Source organism: Pan paniscus, chromosome X (genome assembly GCF_029289425.2).
Source record: "Pan paniscus chromosome X, NHGRI_mPanPan1-v2.0_pri, whole genome shotgun sequence".
Classification (NCBI taxonomy): Eukaryota; Metazoa; Chordata; class Mammalia; order Primates; family Hominidae; genus Pan; species Pan paniscus.
Window position 1 is genome coordinate 51,685,303 of NC_073272.2, and position 20,481 is coordinate 51,705,783.

A 20,481-nucleotide genomic window follows, 5' to 3' on the forward strand; every position below is an offset into this window, starting at 1 on the left:
CAAGGCTTGAGATACCTTAGCAGAAGAAGACAGTAGGGAGAAAGGAGTAATCATTGATATGTATGTGCTAAGTCTTCCTTGGAATAATTCTCATAATGTGTCTTTTTGGTGATTTCTAAGCAGATAACCCCACGGGAAGATATTGATGAGGACAGCGGTGATCCAAGTTTCAACCCAATGTATGCCAAGGAAATCTTCAGTTACATGAAAGAGAGAGAGGTATTTAGGTTGCTTGGGTTGGGCAATGATTTCTAGTTTTCATTTCCTCATCATTCCATCCTTCAGTATGCAAGTTGAAAGGGGTGGTAATAATGATGATAAAAATAATAATAGCAACAACTAACATATTGGTAGCTTACTGTGAGTTGGACATTGTACTAACAGATTTGTAGACATTATCTTAATTCTCTCAGTAACTTCATGATGGTAGGTATTATTATCTCCCTCTTACAGATAGAGGAAACTGCCCAGAGTCATGTAAGTGGTACATGGTAGAGCTGAGATATGAACTAAAGTCTGATTACCTTGAAGACCATAATCCTGTACATCTAATTGCTAAGAAGACAGTCTTAGACACAAAAATGGTCAAGTAGTCTCTGAGTGGCTGTTCTTAGAGATCTTTTTCCTTCCCTATGCATGTTTCTGGCATTGTATGCAAAATCGTAGTCTTTGTTTCATCTCTCCAACCTGGTGAAGTTTTCTTTCTCCTTTGAAATCTGCCAGTCTCCTTTACCACTAATATTCATCAATTCCAAAGTTTCTTCTAACTCTCTCAACAGAACAGATGGGACCAAGATTATCTACCAAGCAGAATTTTTAGCAGGTCATGTATAAGAGGGTGGGAGGATGGAAACCCACCTACAGATCCACCTATCCTCTTTATAGAGAGAGTGCAATTGATTAACTGACTCCAAAGCCCACACTTTTTCTGGCATACCTAAGTAAGGGACATCTTTGTTATAATAAAAGTGTGAGCCTTGGTTCAGCAGTATCAGTTTCACTTGAGATTTTGTTAGAAATGCAGAAACCTAGCCCCATCCCAGACCTTCTAAATCAGAATCTGAAGTTTTACATGATCCCCAAGTAGTGCATATGTATGTTAAAGTTTGAGAAGCACTGCTCTACATAGCATGGTATTGTGCTTTAGATTGAATTGCAAAGAAAGGGCAGAACATTTTTGGCATTTGTCTACAGCTGTAGGTGTGTTTCTGCCCTTATTTCCCCCTGGATTCTTCAATATCCACTCTGACACTTGAATATCACGTGTCTATTTCCCAAAGCATAACTGCAACTTGCCTGTAAAAGGATACTTTGATCTGCCCCTCTCTAATACCAGTTGAAAACAAGGAGTTAGAACTATGAGGGAGAAGTTAATTTTTAAGTTACAATTTTGAACTATAAGAAGAGTTTATTTATTAACATTTCTTTCTCATCAATGCCAGGAACAGTTTATACTTACAGATTACATGAACAGGCAGATTGAAATCACCAGTGACATGAGGGCCATTCTTGTGGACTGGTTGGTGGACGTGCAGGTAAGCCTGACAACTCCTGCCTTAAGGAGCTGCTGTTCTCTTTCTCATTCAGGGCTGCCAGGCCAAAAACATGGTAAAAATGTACTGGGTCTATAGAGTTGAATAAGCTGTGGTTCCTGCCCTCAAGGAGCTCATGATTTAGGAGGCAAGATAAGATATGCAGACAAATAAGTGTAATACAAAGTAGAATATACTAAGTGCTCTAAGAATGTTTCAAATAAGATACTGTGAGAACTAATTGAAAGGAGAGACTCTTTCTAGAAAAGGCAGGGACGGTATGGTCATTTTATCATTCTTAAAGTCTTGTAAAAGTATATCTAGTGATTTGGACTGGGGTCGATGACAAAGTCGTTCAAACTTTGGGTGGAATGGATAATAGGAAGGACAGTGTGGCACAGGACATGGCAGGTAGCTGTTTGTCCAAGGTGAGATATTGAGGGAATACTGCTATGAATACTTAATTATTATTTTATACTATGATAGGAGAGCCCAGAGTAGTACATAGCATATAGTAGGGGGTCAGTAAGTATTTGTTGAATGAATGGAATTGAAAGAATTGCTATGGAGTTTGCAAGGAAACATACAGCATGGTCAGTCTACGCTCAGCAGTCTTAGTATGTAATTAGGAAGAAAAGACAATATAGTTTTATATCCTTTGTTAAGTATCAGAGGAGTGGCTCAGGCTCATTTTGGGGTGACAGACCAAGGAATTGTGGTAGACACAGTATATCTGAACATCAGCAAAACATGAAAATGTCTCTCATCTTATGAAAATGGTAGAGAACAGTAAATCAGGTAAGAGTAAAATTTGGGTAGATCTTAAATAAGTGAAACAGAACCCAAAGATTGCTTATCATTGCCAAGCTGGAAAGAAATTTCTAGTGACTGCCATTGGACTTTGTTCTGCTTAACATTGTCATTAGTAATGTAAATGAGAACAGAGAAGATGTATTCATTAAATTCCTGGATGGCAGGAAACTAGGAGTAGGGATAGGAAATAAATGGCTTACAGAGAAAAAATATCTCTGCCAGCTGGAATGATGAACTAAATATTTTTTATTTAAAGTTTTATTGCATAAAAATGTACATTATAGCAAAGTAAGAAATTATAATTACCTGTGATCCCACAACCCCAAACTGCTGTTCTCATTTGTTTGCATATATTATCCCCCCATCTTAAGCAGTGGTTATCCATTAGGGGTGCATCTCAGAATCAGATGCCCAGGTCCTATCCCAGACTTATCCAATCAGAATTGTGGGGATGTGGCCCAGGCACACATATTTTTATAAAGCTCCACAAGTTATATCAATGTATACCCCTTGAAAGAGAATCTCAGTTCTAGAAAATACCATATTGTTTTTATAACCTTAGTTATATGTAGTGCTTTTATAACTCCTTGGTTTTTTATTTTAAAATAACCAAATAACAATAATGACTTTTTGGATATAAAGTTCCATGAAATTTTAGCATTTGTTTGGAAATAATCAATTCATAAGAAATTGAAAAAAAGGACAAAGAGAGCCTGTATACCCTTCACCCTAGTTTATCCCATCTGGCACAACTATAGTATCGTGTCATGGTCAGGAAATGGACTTTGTTATAATCCACAGACCTTGTTTAGATTTCAGCAGTTTTACATGCACTCATTTGGGGGTGTGTATAGTCTATTTGATCACATTTGTAAATAAATATTTAGTCTATTTGTTCACGTGTACATTTTGTAATCACTACCACAGTTAAGGTACAGAACTGTTCCATCGCCACAAGGATCCCTCATGCCACTTTTTGTTAGCCACAACCATCTCCCTCCCCTCTCCTTCCTGTCCCTGACAAATTATTTGTTTTCCATCTCTATAATTTTGTCATTTCATGAATGTTATATAAATGGAATCATACAGTGTATAGCCTTTTGAGCTTGATGTTTACTACTCACCGTAATTCCCTTGAGATCCATCCAAGTTGTGTGTATGAATAGTTCATTCCTTTTTGTTGCAAAGTAGTATTCCATGGTACAGATGTACCACGGTAATATGGTTTGGCTATGTCCACACCCAAATCTTATCTTGAATTATAGCTCCCATAATCCCCACGTGTTGTGGGAGGGACGCAGTGGGAGGTAAGTGCATCATGGGGATGAGTTTTTCCCATATTGTTCTTGTGATAGTGGATATGTCTCACGAGATCAGATGGTTTTATAAAAGGCAGTTCTCCTGCACACACTCTCTTGCCTGCCTCCGTGTAAGATGTGCCTTTGTTCCTCCTTCACCTTTTTCCATGATTGTGAGGCCTCCACAGCCATGTGGAGCTGTGAGTCCGTTAAACCTCTTTTCTTTATAAATTACCCAGTCTCAGGTATTTCTTCATAGATGTATGAAAATGGACTAACACACACGGTGTGTTTAACCATTCACCTATTGAAGGACATTTGGGTTGTTACTAGTTTTTGGCTATTAAGGATAAAATTACTATGAATATTTGCATACAGCTTTTTTGTGAATATAGTTTTTATTTCTCTGGGATTAATACTGAAGAGTGTGACAGTTCTGTGAATTTTTAGCATATGTATTGATTTGTGTAACTGCCACTATGATTAGGAAATAGAACAGTTTGATCACGCCATAAAAACTTCCTTATGTTATCCGTTTAGAGTCACACCCACCTTCCACCCCTAACTTCTGGAAACCACTAATCTATTCTCTATCTTTGCCTTTTCAAGAATATTCTATAAATGTTTGCGTTATATGTAACCTTATGAGACTGGCTTCTTTCATTCAGTATGATGCCTTTAAGATTTATTCAAGTTGTTGCAGATATCATTAGTTCATTCTTTTTATTGCTGAGTGGTATTCTATGGTTCGGATATATCACAGTTTATCCATTCTCCTGTGGAAGGGTATTTAGTTTGTTTCCAGTTTTTGATGACTGTGAAAAGAACTGTACATTAATGTACAGGTTTTTATGTGAAGATATGTTTTAATTTCTAATGTCAGCACACAGGAGTGGGATCATTGGGACATATGGTTAAGTGTATGTTTAACTTAATTAGAAATTGCCACAGAGTGGCTGTACATCTTGCATTCTCACCTCCAATGCATGAGAGTTCTGGTTGCTCTGCATTCTTGTCAGCACTTGGTTTTGTTAGTACTTTATTTTAACCATCTAATAGGTGTATAGAGGAACCTCCTCATAGTTTTAATTTTTATTTCTTTAAGGGTTAATAATGTTGACAACCATACTTGTCATGCATATATCCTCTTTGATGAAATGTCTATTCAAGTCTTTTGCCCAGTTATAAATAGGTAGTTCGTTTCCTTAGTGTCAAGTTACGAGAGTTCTTTACGTATTCTGGATACAAATCCTTTGTTGGATATGTGATTTATAAATATATCCTCTCAGTCTGTAGTTTTTCTTTCTCTTACCAGTGTCTTTCCCAGAGCAAAAGTTTTTAATTTTGATGAAGTCCAGTTTATCAATGCCTTCTTTATGGATTATACTTACTTCTAAGGACTCTTTGCCTAAACCTAGGTCAGGAATATTCTGTCTCTCTCTCTCATGTGTATGTGTGTGTGTGTATTTAAATTTATGTATGTATGTATGTATGTATGTATGTATGTATGTATGTATTTATTTATGAGATGGAGTTTTGCTCTTGTTGCCCAGGCTGGAGTGCAATGGTGCGGTCTCAGCTTACTGCAACCTCCGCCTCCCAGGTTCAAGCAATTCTCCTGCCTCAGCCTTCCCAGTAACTGGAATTACAGGTGCCTGCCACCCTGCCTGGCTAATTTTTGTATTTTTAGTAGAGATGAAGTTTCACCATGTTGGCCAGGCTGGTCTCAAACTCCTGACCTCAGGTGATCTGCCTGCCTCAGCCTCCCAAAGTGCTGTGATTACAGGCGTGAGGCACTGTGCCCGACTTCTTTCCTATATTTTATCTCAAAGGTTTATAGTTTTACATGTTACATTAAATCTATAGTCCATTTTTAGTTAATTTTTGTATAAGGTGTGAGATTTATGTCAAGGTTCTTTTTTTGCATATGAGTGTCTAATTGTTCTAACGCCACGTGTGGGAATTAAAAACTATACTTTCTTCATGGAATTGTTTTTGCACCTTGCTAAAAACAGTTTCTGTGGGTCTATACCAATATTCTGTTTCCTTTATCTCTGTGTCTCTTCCTTCACCAATATCACACTGTCTTTATTTCTGTAGTTTTATAGTTAGTCTTAAAACTGGGTATTGTGATATTTTCAACTCTATTCCTTAAAAAAAAAAAAAAAAACTGGCCAGGAATGGTGGCTCATGTCTGTAATCCCAACACTTTGGGAGGCTGAGGTGGGTGGATCATGAGGTCTGGAGTTCGAGACCAGCCTGACCAACGTGGTGAAACCTCCGTCTCTACTAAAAATACAAAAATTAGCCGGGCATGGTGGCAGGCACCTGTAATCCCAGCTACTCAGGAGGCTGAGGCAGGAGAATCACTTGAACCTGGGAGGCGGAAGTTACAGTAAGCCAAGATCGGGCCGCTGCACTCCAGCCTGGGCGATAGAGCGAGACTCCATCTCAAAACAACAACAACAACAACAAAGCAAAAAACACCTGTTTTAGCTATTCTAGTTCCTTTGCCTTTCTATGTAAATTTTAGAATCAGATTATATCTTAAAGATATTTCTAGGAGTTTGATTGGAATTGAAATATATTTTGTGCAGAAAAGAGTTAAAATAATAGGCCTGATACTGCTATCCCTAGAAAGGTCTGTTTGCAAGGTTGGCCCTTGGCTGGTAATCTGGAAACTTGGCCGGTAAGCAGTCCCCACACTGATATAAAACTTCCCCGAATGTTAATTGTGGCTTACTGTGCTTAAACTCTTTATGCAAACAGTGTGGTTTAGGCTGAGCACCTGCTTTCCTTTTGGGAGTCTGGAACTTCAGAACATGCTAGGCACAGAGTGTTTACTTGACCAGTTCCCAATAAAATTTTGGGCACTGAGTGATAGTAAGCTTCCCTGGTAGACAACACTTTCCATGTGTTGTCACAGCTCATTGCTAGAGGAATTAAGTGCATCCTGAAGTGACTACTGACAGGACTCTTGGAAGCTTGCTTGTGGCTTTTTCCAGATTTTGCCCCATGCTTCTTATCCCTTTGCTGATTTTGCTTTGTATCCTTTCACTGAAATAAATCATAGTCATGAGTATGACTATATGCTAAGTCCTGTGAGCCATCCTAGGAAATCATTGTGCTTGAGGTGGTCTTAGGGAACCCCAATACACATCTATAGGTGAGTTCAGATAGAATTGGCGCGTTACTATGTTGAATCTTCCAACCTATGGTATGTCTCTCCATTTATTTAAATTTTCTTTGATTTATTTTTCTCATCATATAGATCCTACACATGTTGTGTTAGATTTATAAAAAATATTTTCTTCTCTTGAAGCTATTGTAAATGATGTTTTTTAAATTTAGCTTTCTATTTGTACATTGCCAGTATGAAATACGGTTGATAGTTGTGTGTTGACCTTGTATTCTGTGACTTTGCTAAAACTCAGGAGTTCTTTTTTTGTAGATTTCTTGGGGTTATCTACATAGATAATTGAATCATCTGCAAATGGGGACCGTTTTATTTCTTCCTTTCTAATCTCCATGCTTTTTATTTTATTTTCATGTTTTATTATACTGCCTGAGACTTCCATTATGATGTTGATATAGATGCAGTAAGAGTGGACAGCATTGCCTTACTCCTGATCTTAGGAGGAAAGCATTGACTTTAACTATTAGTGTGATTTTAGCTGTAGGATTTTTGTAAACACCTTTGATCAGGTTGAGAAAGTTACTTTCTATTTCTAGTTTAATCCTGTGTAATATATTTTTTTATCATGAATAAATGTTGAACTTTGTCAAATGCTTTTTTCTTGCATCTATTGATTTTTTTTGTTTTAGACTAATATAGTAAGTTAAATCAATTGATCTTCAAAAATGGGAGCAACGTTATTTTTATATTCCTGAGATAAACCCCATTTTGTCCTGGTATATTTTTCTTTTTAGGTATTGCTGGATTTGATTTGCTAATATTTTGTTGAGGATTTTTACATCTATGTTTGTGATGGATGTTGGGATGTTGGTCTGTAGTGTTCTGATTGGGTTTTTTGTTTGTTTGTTTTTTGTTCTGGTATCAGAATAATAGTGATCTTGTAAAATAAGTTGGGAATTATCCCCAACCCTTCTGTTTTCTGGAAGGGATGTGTAAAATTGATGTTATTTCTTCTTTAAATGTTGGTAGAATTTGCAAGTGAAAACATTGGAGCCTGGAGGGTTTTTCCCAAAAGGTTTTCAGTGAAGAATATCATTTCTTTAATAGTTATAAGGTTATTTAAGTTATCTATTTCATATTGGGTGACTTTTGGTAGTTTGTGGTTTTCAAGGAGTTGGTCCCTTCCGTCTAAGCTGTCAAATTTATGTGCATAGAGTTTTTCATAGTGTTCCCTCTTTCATTCCTGATACTGGTAATTTGTGTCTTCTCTTGTTTTGTTTATCAGTCTTGCTAGAGGTTTATTAATTTTATTCATCTTTCCAAAGAACCAGATTTTGGTTTCATCCATTTTTCTTTATTTTTCTGTTTTTAGTATTCTTCATATCTGCTCTAATTTTTATAATTTTATAATTTTTATAATTTTATAACTATTTAAAAAATAGTTTTCTTTCTTCTTGCTTATGGTTTAATTTCTTTATTATCCATGGTGATTTTCTGTGTAATAATTCTGTTATTGAGAGAGGAGTACTGAAGTCTTCAACTATAATTGTGGATTTGTCTATTTCTAAGTTTTGTCATTTTTTGCTTTGTGTTTTTTGAAGTTCTGTTGTTAGGAACATACACATTTAGGATTATTATATCTTCTTTATATTTATTTCTGACTTTTTCTTCATATAACAATGGTTATATGATTGCAAACATCTTTCCAGTCAAACTGATGTATTTCTATATCCATTTTATTTGCAATATGGTATTTCTCTTCTATCATACCCATCCTGCTATTAATGGACATTTAGGTTATTTTCAAATATTGCTCTTTGAAATAACCCTGTAGTGAATATACATAAATGTGCATTTTTTAACAATTTTACTATTGTTTCTCCAGACCAAATGACTAGGAATAGGATTATTAGATCAAAAGATGCACATGAAAAATTTTTGTACATGTTGACAGCTATCCTTCTGAAATGTCATGACCATTTATGCTTTTACCATTACTGAATGAAAATGCTTATTTTCCCATAATCTTATCAACAAAAGAAGTTATATTTTTTACCATCTGATAAATGAAAAATTTTAATGTGTTATTTTAGTTAGCTGTACAGAAGCACTGGCATTTTAAGTAGTCAAGTTTATCAGTTCTTATAGCTTTAAGATTTGTTTCTTGCTTAGGAAAGTCATTAGTCCAGAATTATATAACTATTTCTACAAAATTTTTTCTAGAATATTTATAGTTTCATTTCTACTTTTAAATCCTTAGTCTATTGGGTGTCAGAATCTAAACAACTTTCTCCAATGATTATCCAGTTATTCTAACACCATTTATTTTCATTATACACTGGTTTGAAATGACACCTTTATCATAATACTTCAGTTTGTAGTCTTTCCAATTCTCTTCCATTGATCTATTTGTCTACTCTAACATCAGTAGTATACTGTTTTTATTATATATTATTTGTCTACTCTAACATCAGTAGCATGCTGTTTTATTATTATATTATTATGGCTTTGTAATACATTTATTGCCTCTTTACTCATCTTTTATAAGATATTCCTGGTTGTTCTTGCACATTAATTCTTCCAGGTGAGCTGTAGAATAATTTTGTCGAGTTTTCAAAAATAGCCCGTTAGGATTAATTCAGGAAAAATTCACAGACTTTATAATATCGAACTTACTAAGCCAGTTATGTTGTGTCTATTTACTTCCCAGGTCTTTTACAATTTCAATTTTTAAAAAATTTTCTTCATATTGGTCTCACTAACTTAAAAATGTTTTTCTTGAGTATTGAGAATTTTTTAAATGTTATGAGTGTTATCCTTTTTCCCTTTTAAAATTTATTGCTAGTTTTTTTTTTTTGGTTCCATATGAACTTTAAAGAAGTTCATATGGAACCAAAAAAAGAGCCCACATTGCCAAGTCAATCATAAGCCAAAAGAACAAAGCTGGAGGCATCATGCTACCTGACTTCAGACTATACTACAAGGCCACAGTAACCAAAACAGCATGGTACTGGTACCAAAACAGAGATATAGACCAATGGAACAGAACAGAGCCCTCAGAAATAATACCACACATCTACCACCATCTGATCTTTGACAAACCTGACAAAAACAAGCAATGGGGAAAGGATTCCCTATTTAATAAATGGTGCTGAGAAAACTGGCTAGCCATATGTAGAAAGCTGAAACTGGATCCCTTCCTTACACCTTATACAAAAATTAATTCAAGATGGATTAAAGACTTACATGTTAGACCTAAAACCATAAAAACTCTAGAAGAAAACCTAGGCAATACTATTCAGGACATAGGCATGGGCAAGGACTTCATGTCTAAAACACCAAAAGCAATGGCAACAAAAGTCAAAATTGACAAATGGGATCTAATTAAACTAAAGAGCTTCTACACAGCAAAAGAAACTACCATCAGAGTGAACAGGCAATCTATAGAATGGGAGAAAATTTTTGCAATCTACTCATCTGACAAAGGGCTAATATCCAGAATCTACAAATAACTCAAACAAATTTACAAGAAGAAAACAACCCCATCAAAAAGTGGGCAAAGGATATGAACAGACACTTCTCAAAAGAAGACATTTATGCAGGCAACAGACACATGAAAAAATGCTCATGATCACTGGCCATCAGAGAAATGCAAATCAAAACCACAATGAGATACCATCTCACACCAGTTAGAATGGCGATCATTAAAAAGTCAGGAAACAACAGGTGCTGGAGAGGATGTGGAGAAATAGGAACACTTTTACACTGTTGGTGGGACTGTAAACTGGTTCAACCATTGTGGAAGACAGTGTGGCGATTCCTCAAGGATCTAGAACTAGAAATACCATTTGACCCAGCCATCCCATTACTGGGTATACACCCAAAGGATTAGAAATCACGCTGCTATAAAGACACATGCACATGTATGTTTATTGCAGCACTATTCACATTAGCAAAGACTTGGAACCAAGCCAAATGTCCAACAATGATAGACTGGATTAAGAAAATGTGGCACATATACACCATGGAATACTATGCAGCCATAAAAAATGATGAGTTCATGTCCTTTGTAGGGACATGGATGAAGCTGGAAACCATCGTTCTCAGCAAACTATCGCAGGGACAAAAAACCAAACACCGCATGTTCTCACTCAGGTAGGAATTGAACAATGAGAACACGTGGACACAGGAAGGGGAACATCACACACTGGGGCCTGTTGTGGGGTAGGGGGAGGGGGGAGGGATAGCATTAGGAGATATACCTAATGTAAATGATGAGTTAATGGGTGCAGCACACCAACATGGCACATGTATACATATGTAACAAACTTGCACGTTGTGCACATGTACCCTAGAACTTAAAGTATAATAAAAAAAATTTATTACTAGTATATTGGGAAACAGTTGATTTTTTAATGTATTTTATGTTCATCTACTTTGCTGAAGTTAGTCATGATTCATTTAATTTACTTTTGCACTTGATATGCTTATACTTTATTTAGAATTTTTGCATCTTTGCTCATAAATCAGATTCCTTTTTAAGTTTCTGTTGAAGGATGCTGTCATTATTAAGTGTGGTAAAGATTTAAGAAAGGTCTTTATAAAGGATTACTCTAGCTTTTTAACATAATTAGGGAAATTTTCTGGCAGTACTAAATTTAACACAGGAATTGTATTTTCCTTGAAGAACTTGTCCATGAACCCATCAATGTATAGTGCCATTTTTGTGTGTGATTCTTTGAGAAATTTTTATAATAACAATGGCTATTGGCCTAGTAAGGTTTTCTTGCCCTTCTTGAGTCATTTTTGTAGTTTATATTTTACTTTTTTGTGTTTGTTTGTTTTGTTTTGAGACAGGGTCTCACTCTGTCACCCAGACTGGAGTGCAGTGGCGCCACCTTGGCTCACCGCAATCTCGGCTCACCGCAATCTCTGCCTCCCAGGCTCAAGCTATTCTCCTGCCTCAGCCTCCAGAGTAGCTGGGATTACAGGCGTGCACCACTACTGCCTGGCTAATTTTTGCACTTTTAGTAGAGGCGGGGTTTCACCATGTTGGCCAGGCTTGTCTCAAACTCCTGAACCTCAAATGATCCACCCTCTTCGACCTCCCAAAGTGCCAGGATTACAGGTGTCAGCCACTGTGCCTGGCCTTGTAGTTTATATTTTCCTAAAAATGTATCCATTTCTTGGATATATTGTTATTATCATAGATTGTACATAATATCATTTTATAACCCTTTATAATGATTTCTTTTCTCACTCATTGCGTGATGTGTTATCTTCCTCACATGTGCTTGCATTCATATCTACATGTTCTTTTCTTCAATTTTCCTCACAAGCAGTTTTTTAAAAATCCTCTTTGTCTTTTCAAAGAACCAGCTCATGGGTAAATATATACCTTTTCTGTTTTAAAAATTCATTTAACATCTGCTTTTATTTTTATTTTATTCTTGTTTTGCTAAGGTTTATTTTGTTGTTTTCCCTGGCTGCTTGAATTGAATGCTTAGTCTGTTTTAATTATTCTTGACTTCATAACAAAAGATCCAAAGCTATACATTTTCTTCTAAGTATAGTTCTGAGAATATCCAATTAATTTTGAAAAATAGTGTTGTAGCTATCTTGATTTTTCTCAATAATCTGCAGTTGCAATTTTTATTTCCTCTTCGACCCTGTTTTTTGTTGTTTTTTTAGTGCTTAACATTTTAAAAATATTTCCTTTTATTTGATTTATCCTTTTATTATAAATTTCTAGAGGTATTTCATTGTGTATTGAAAATGTGACCTGAATGATAATTTGTTTCTTAAAGTTAATAAGGTTTTCTTCATGGTTTCAGGTATAATAAGTTTGTATAAATGATTCACTGAAGAACTGTATTCTCTATAGGGTACAATGATCATTATATCAATTTTGGCTTAATAATTATATAATTTATATGCTAATTTATTTTTTCTAATTTATCAAAGCCTAAGAGCAGTATGGTAACTACCCACAAATATTATTGTTTAGTTAATTTCTCCTGGCATTTCTTCACCTCTGCCATCCTACCTTAACCTCCTTGACTTATACAATATTTTAACTGAAAAATTCCAAAAAGGAATTTTGAGAAAAGAGACTTTATTCCAGTGAACAGTTTGCAAACTAGGAGATACCAGCCTTCAGTGTAAAACAAAGGTGTGCTCCTGAGAAAAAAAATTAAGGGTTTAGGGTTTCCAGCAAAGGTTCCCACCAAGGTTGCCAATCTGGTCTATTTATGCAAATGAAAAATTCAAACTTGCTTAGTTCTGATTGGTATATGGTATACACAGCTGAGTTCTGATTGGTTGATACAGTGGAACCTTCATTGGCTGGTACAGCTGAACCCTGATTGGCCAAGGCAAGTGAACTCCGAAAACCTCAAAATTTAAAAAGTGTGGGTTTTCCACAGACCTCTGAGCACCTATGTGACCTCTAGTCAGCAAATGGTCACTTGACTGTATTTTAAATTTAGGCCCAGGTAGCTACTGAGGATCCATCCTGAAGGATTGGCTGTTTCTGGTTTACATTTGTTCACTGTGTATATGTGCAAATGTTCATATATATGTGTGTGTGTGTTTGTGTGTGTGTACATAATAACCCTTTTCTCCTAACTCTGTGGGGTAACAACTATAAATTGTTTAGAGTGTATCCTTACAGATCCTTTATTATATGTCTCATCACTTTTTTAAAGTTTTTTTTTATTATCCTTTCTTTTAAAATCCTAAGTTATATGAGCAATACATGAAATATAGCTTTTAATGGGTGTAGGTTATGTGATATTTTTGTTGTATGAATAATATGAATAGGTTATGCTGTACACATTGCTTTGCACCTTGATTTTTAGGAATAAGTCTTAGTCATCTTTCCATATAAGTATAGATCTATGACATTCTTTTAAACTGCAGCATGATATCCTTTTATGTGAATATAGTGTTTATTTTGTTAACCAACTCTTTTGATAGACCTGGTCTGTTAATTTCCCCTCAAGTAAGCTGAGATAATTTGCATATTTTAGCTCATTCCTTCTTCTGATTTTAGTTAAAATAGTCTAGGCTTTTAGATCCAGATTATATGTAATATATTGTCTTCCCTATGGATAATTATTTTTGACATTTCTAGATGTGAGCCTGTTTTCCTTAATTTTGTCTGGTATATTGTGAGTCCTTTCAGTCTAAAAGTTCATTATTTCTTTGACTCAGATAAATTTTTATCTTTTATTTTTTGACATTATTACCCGTCTTCCTTTTCTCTTCATGTGTGTATGTGTGTCTCCAGAATTTATTCCCTCAAGTTTTTATTCATTATCTTCAACTTTCTTTTATCTCTTAATTCTGGGAGAATTTCTTAAGATAGCCTTTGGAATAATTGATTTGGTTTTGGCAGTATCTAATATGCTGTTCACTGCCTCTGTTACATTGCTTAAATTAGTTCTTTTTTTCATCAGAAATCAGTCTTTCTGGATTCCAGAATGTCGTCTTTTCATAGATTCAGTGTCCTCTCAGACCTTGTTGAGGGTGTACTCTTTAAAAGTGTATTTCAGTTCTTTGGAGTAAAAAGATTGCATAAATAGACACTTACTCTGATTCTTCAGGATTTTTCTCCTTTAAAAATTACTTGTTGTTTTTTCATACATTTGGTTGATTTTCTCTGTTTGTATTTGTAGAAGGTGATCTTTGAGTTTTGGAATTTGAGGCAGATTTTATCAGATTTGTCTCCTAGTTCAAGACTACGAGTACTCTTTATATGTTCTATAGTTTTGATTTATTTGTTACTTTCCTTTTGTTTCTTCTTACCCATCTCTAGACAGGGAAAGCAGTTGTTTCTGAAGAATTGGAAGAGTGTTCTAACCAGAAGCACTTGTGAGGAAAGGAGAGAATCTTGCTAATGTGCTGAGGGACTTCTTGTCCATATTTGTTGTAGCTGCTTTAAATTACCTGGAGCACTGCCCCTATTTTCTGACCAGCACAAAGACCCTTGTTTGGAGCCTGATGCTGAGAGGGCTGAAAACCATATCATGTGAAGAATAGTTAGAGGAAGTCAAGTTATTTGTTCTAGAATGGGAAAGATTTATAGGAGACGTAATAACTATCTTCAGTAGTTAAAGGGCTGTCACAAGAAGGATTAGACTTGTTCTATGTGGTTCCAAGTGGTAGAATTATGTTAGAAGGGTATCATCTTACATTCAAGGAAGGAGAATTGCTATAACTGACACAGCTTGTGTTTTAAATATTTATTGACTCTAGATTTCAACCATTCATTCAGATATAATCCACACACTTTGATGTTACCACTTGATACCAACACGCATGAATGCATGCATAAGTGGCCAAGTGCCTATGTGAGGTACTAGGAGGCTATGCAAGCACTAGCTATGGCATTTGCTCACAGAGGCATTATCCTTAGAGAACTGCTGCTTTCTATTCCTATCCTCTTTTTATTTTTCATAATCACCTTACTGTAATTTCTTGATACTTAACGTGGTAGTCATTACTTTTCACATGCATGAGCTCGTCCCATCCCTTTCTCTTGACATTCCTTTAGACAGTGTGATAGGCAGAAGAAAAAGTCCATTTTCTAATCCATAGAACCTGTACATATGTTACCTTACCTAGTAAAGGGGAATTAAGGTAGCAGATGGAATTAAGGTTGCTATCAGCTTAATTTAAGATATGCAATTATCCTCGATTACCCAAGTGGGCCCAATGTAATCACAAGGATACTTAAATATAGAAAAGGGAGGCAGAGAGTGATACAATGTGAGAACAACTTGGCTGGCTATTGCTGGCTTTGAAGGTGGAAGGGCCCACAGAACAAGGAATGCAGGCTGCCTCTAGAAGCTAGAAAAAAAAGAAAATTGATTCTTTACTAGAACCTCCAGAAAGCAACACAGCCTTGATGACACCTTGATTTTTAACCCAGTGAGACTCATTTTGGCCTTCTGGCCTCTAGATCTGTAATATAAAGAATTGGTGTTGTTGTAAGGCATTATGTTTGTGGTAATTTATTATAGCACTGTGTTAGATCATTATCACATTGCTATAAAGAAATACTTGAGACCGGGTAATGTATTTAAACAAAAAAGAAGTTTAATTGGCTCACAGTTCTGCAGGCTGTGTAAGCATGATGCTGGCATCTGCTCAGCTTCTGGGGAGGCCTCATGGAGATTTTTACTCATTGCAGAAGGTGAAGCAGGAGGAAGCACATCACATGGCAAAAGCAGGAGCAAGTGGGGGAAGTGCCATACACTTTTAAACAACCAGATTTTGCAAGAACTCACTATGATGAGGACAGCACCAAGCCATGAGGGATCTGTCCTCATGACCCAAACACCTCCCACCAGGCCCCACCTCCAACACTGGGGATTACAATTCACCATGAAATTTAGAGGGGACAACATCCAAACTATATCATTTCACCCCTGGCCCCTCAAATTTCACATTCTTCTCACATTGTAAATTACAATCATCCCCTACCAATAGTCCCCCCAAATCTTAACTCATTCCAGCATCAAGTCCAAAGTCTTATCTGAGACAAGGCAAGTTCCTTTTACCTATGAACCTATAAAATCAAAACAAGTTATTTACTTCCAAGATACAATGGAGGTACAGGTATTGGGTAAATACTCCCATTCCAAAAGGGAGAATGAACGAAAGGGGCTATAGGCCCCCACACAAGTCTGAAACCCAGTAGGGTTTAAATCTTAAGCCCTGTCATTTCATCTTAAATGTATTAAAGTCATTACATCTTGAAGCTCCAAAACAATCTCCTTTGACTCCATGTTCCACATGCAGGGCACACTGCTGCAAGGGGTGGGCTCCTAAGGCTTTAGGCAGCTCTGCCCCTGTGACTTTATGGGGTTCAGCCCCGGTAGCTTCTCTCATGGGCTGGAGTTGAGTTCCTGTGGCTTTTCTAGGCTCAGGATGCAAGCTGCCCATGGCTCTACAATTCTGGGGTCTGGAGGATGGTGGCCCCCTTCCCATAGCTCCACTAGGCAGTATCCCACTGCCTAGTGGCACTCCAGAGTGGGGACTCTAGTGAGGGGGTTCAACCCCATATTTCCCTTCCAAACTGCCCTCATAAAGGTTCTCTGTGGGGGTTCCACCCCTGCAGCAGGATTCAGCCTGGACATCCAGGTTTTTCCATACATCCTCTGAAATCTAGGTGGAGGGTGCCAAGCCTCCTTCACTCTTGCACTCTGTGTGCCTACAGACTTAACACCACATGGAAGCTGCCAGGGCTTATGGCTTGCACCCTCTGGAGCAGCAGGCCTAAGTAACTGGGCCCCTTTGGGCCCCTTTGAGCTGCAGCTGGAGCTTCAGGGATGCAGGGAGCAGTGTCCTGAGGCTGCACATGGAAGCAGCCCCCCACTCACCCTCCTAGGCCTCTGGGTCTGTGATGGAAGGGGCTGCCTTGAATATCTCTGAAATGCTTTAAATGCCTTTTTCCCATTGTCCTGGCTATCAGCACTTGGCTCCTTTTTAGTTATATAAATCTCTCTAGCCAGTGGTTGTTCCTAAGCCTGCTTGGATTCTTTCCCTGAAAACAGTATTTTCTTTTCTACCACATGACCAGGCTGCACATTTTCCAAACTTCTGCACTCTGCTTCCTCTTTAAATATAAACTCCCAACTTTAAGTGATTTATTTGCTCCTGCATCTGAGTGTAGGCTTTTAGAAGCAGGCAGGCCCCATCTTGAACACTTTTCTGCTTAGAAATTTATTCTGCCAGATATCCTAGGTTGTTACTTTAGGTTCAAACTTCCACAGATCCCTAGAGCATGGACACAATGTAGCAGGACGAGTCGCAGACAAGAACCCCTCGGACACTGAGTTGTGGAAGGAAAGGGCTTTATTCAGCTGGGAGCATCAGTGGACTCAGGTGTCCAAAAAGCGAGCTCCCTGAGTGAGCAATTCCTGTCCCTTTTAAAGGCTTACAACTCTAAGGTGGTCTGCATGAGAGGGTCGTGATCGATTGAGCAAGCAGTGGGTACATGACTTGGGGCTGCATACACCAGTAATCAGAATGGAACGGAACAGGACAGGGATTTTCACAGTGCTTTTCCATACAATGTCTGGTATCTATAGATAATATAACCGTTTAGGTCAGGGGTCAATTTTTAACTACCAGGCCTGGAATGCAGCGCCAGGCTGTCTGACTACTGATTTCACTTCTGCCTTTAACTCCTACTTTTCCTTTGAGGCAGAAATTGGTCATAAGACAATATGAGGGGTAGTCTCCTCCCTTACTACCCACCCCTTTGAGAACCTCACTCATTAGTGGGAGTTCTCACTTTCTTCCTCACTACCTACGTCTTCTTGCAAGACAGATCGATAGTGATTCATATAGAACACTTGTGCTGAAGCATTTTGGTGAACTAAGGTAGCGATGAAGCTTTTTATCACTTGAAGAAGTACAGGGAGTAGTAAGCAGGTTCCTATTACTATTATAACTCCTATTATAAGAGTTTTAAATCCTCCTAGGTCTGGGAACCATTTTCCAAACATGGCCCCAAGATCAAATCCATGCCACACTTGCATGGGCATATGTGCCAGTTTTGTCATATCTCTATGTCTTCAACTACTTGCCCTTGATCATCTATGTGTAGACAGCAATTAGTAAGGTTAAATTTCCTATAGACCTCTCCTTCAGCTGCTAGCAAGTAGTTGAGAGCCAATCTCTTTTGATAGATAGCATTTCTTATCTGAGTTTCTTGCCGGGCCAGAATAGTCAAGGCTCTGTTGGTTTTATTAGTGATTATTTCTAAGACAGCTTGTAACTATATGATTCGGTTGAGCATGTAAATGGGGGTCCGGTATCCCCACAAATCATCTTGTGCCCAAGTAGCAGGCCCATAATATTGTATGATTCTCTCGGGACCATTCATCATCTTTCTAATTTCCTATAGCTATGCTTCTCTTTTTGCGGGAAGCATGGACAGAGGGCAGCCCGGGAGTTTGCCTGTTTTTATGGGCAGTAGGAAGAAAGATGGTTTAATAATGCCAATAACACAACTACCTGCCCACTGGTTGGGTAATTTGGCATAAGCTCTATGCCCACATATCCAGTAAAATCCAGTGGGGGCCGTCCAGTCCCGGTGGGACTCCAGGTGGGTCCACACGGTTTGCAACTTTGGGAATTTACTAAATGTATTCCTTTCTGTGTGATTTGAACTCCACCAAGTGACTGTTTTTGTGGTACCATTATACAGTTTCTGTCCCAGACAACTAAGTCATCCTACCGGGTGAGTGAATTCTTTTCCCTCTCTAGCTATGCAATATTGTCCAATAATTGAGGCTTTTAGGATGCAGAAATTATCAGGGTGATTCTTCTGAGCCGGGAATTAATCAGGAACTGGGTCTGTAGGTACTAATTCTCAGGCTTGCCATGGCCATTGGTCTCCCATTACAATTCCTCCACATACATAACATGAAGTGACATTGAGAGACTGGGCTACATGCTCGGCTAATTGCAAAAACAAATTTCTTGTTTTTCCTGGAATTTCTGGTACTGGCACATGTAGTTCATCATAGAAAGTTTGAAACATTGGCTCAGGAGAGCGTTTGTAAACTTCTCCTCAAACTAAGGTATTTACTCGAGGATTCAGTCTGGCCCCACTGATTCCTAAGGCCACACGCTCCCCTTTTTTCCAGCGAGAATCAAGGGGATTGGTTATTACCAGCTCTAAGGGGTTACATTGTCCCTTAGTACAGGAAGAGCCACTTTTTCCTTTCTGAAGGTGGACTGGATCCTTTTCATTTTTTTATCCAAGTGGCCCAAATGACACAAGACCAGTATCCACATTCATTTCCACACAGTCCTAATTCATGACAAATGTACTTATTTTCAGTCATATAGCCTTTTTCCCAATCAAAAGAGCCACATCCCCTTCCTAACTTATTGCTATTAATGACAGCACAGGCATCAAATTTCAAGATTATGCATTTGGGCACCCTTTTTCTTCTGTTTTGGCTAATACTTTACTTATATCATTTACGAGTCCCCACCAGTCTTCAGTCCTTAATCTTATTTCAAAAACTGTGGACATGGGAGGCTTAGAGGGGTCATAACACACATCTGGCTGGTTGTTTCCTGGGCTACATACCTTGTACTGAGTGTCACTATATAAACATGTTCCTTTTAAAGTTCCTAGGCATTCATAGTAACTATAGAACAGAAAGATTGTTTTAACTTGTTGCCCTACCTCGGTAACCTGATGTATACACTGAGAGCAGTCCTCAATGTGGGGAAAATCAGTGGAGGTTTTTACTATACAAGTCCAAATTATAAGGAAAATGAGTCCCACGATGATCCTCCTCATTCTTCGGCTGCGCGTAGACCAGTCAGCTTCCGGGTGTGACTGGAGCAGGGCTTGTCGTCCTCCTCAGAGTCATTTTGCAGGGGTTGTCCAGGCTTGGTTTCGCCTCCCAGATTTCATTGGCTGTGGTGGATCCAGGCTGGGATTCCTTCTACCTTTACAGCCTTGGGGGTGGTCAGGATGACGGTCTGAGGTCCTTTCCGCTGTGGCCGCAAAGGGGCTACATTCCAATCCTTCAGCCACACGTGGTCACCTGGAGAGAAAGGGTGAACTGGGGAGAATAAGCTGATGGGACACTTCTCATTTACCCAAGTTGAAATAGTTTGTGTAATTTTTCCTAAAGCCTGTAGCTGTCGCTGTAATTCAATTTCA

The 20,481-nt window shown here is 37.8% G+C and overlaps 1 protein-coding gene across 2 annotated transcripts in view; it reads left to right on the forward strand.

Moving 5' to 3' along the window:
- CCNB3 (cyclin B3) overlaps window positions 1–20,481 on the forward strand; it is a 102,084-nt gene that overhangs the window by 62,533 nt on the left and 19,070 nt on the right. Inside the window, exons 7-8 of one of the 2 annotated variants that reach the window (XM_055106867.2) lie at window positions 121–219; window positions 1,443–1,535. In XM_055106867.2, the coding sequence (XP_054962842.1) occupies window positions 121–219; window positions 1,443–1,535 (192 nt within the window). The remainder of the gene's footprint in view (window positions 1–120; window positions 220–1,442; window positions 1,536–20,481) is intronic. The other variant, XM_024927266.5, reaches the window with a different exon arrangement.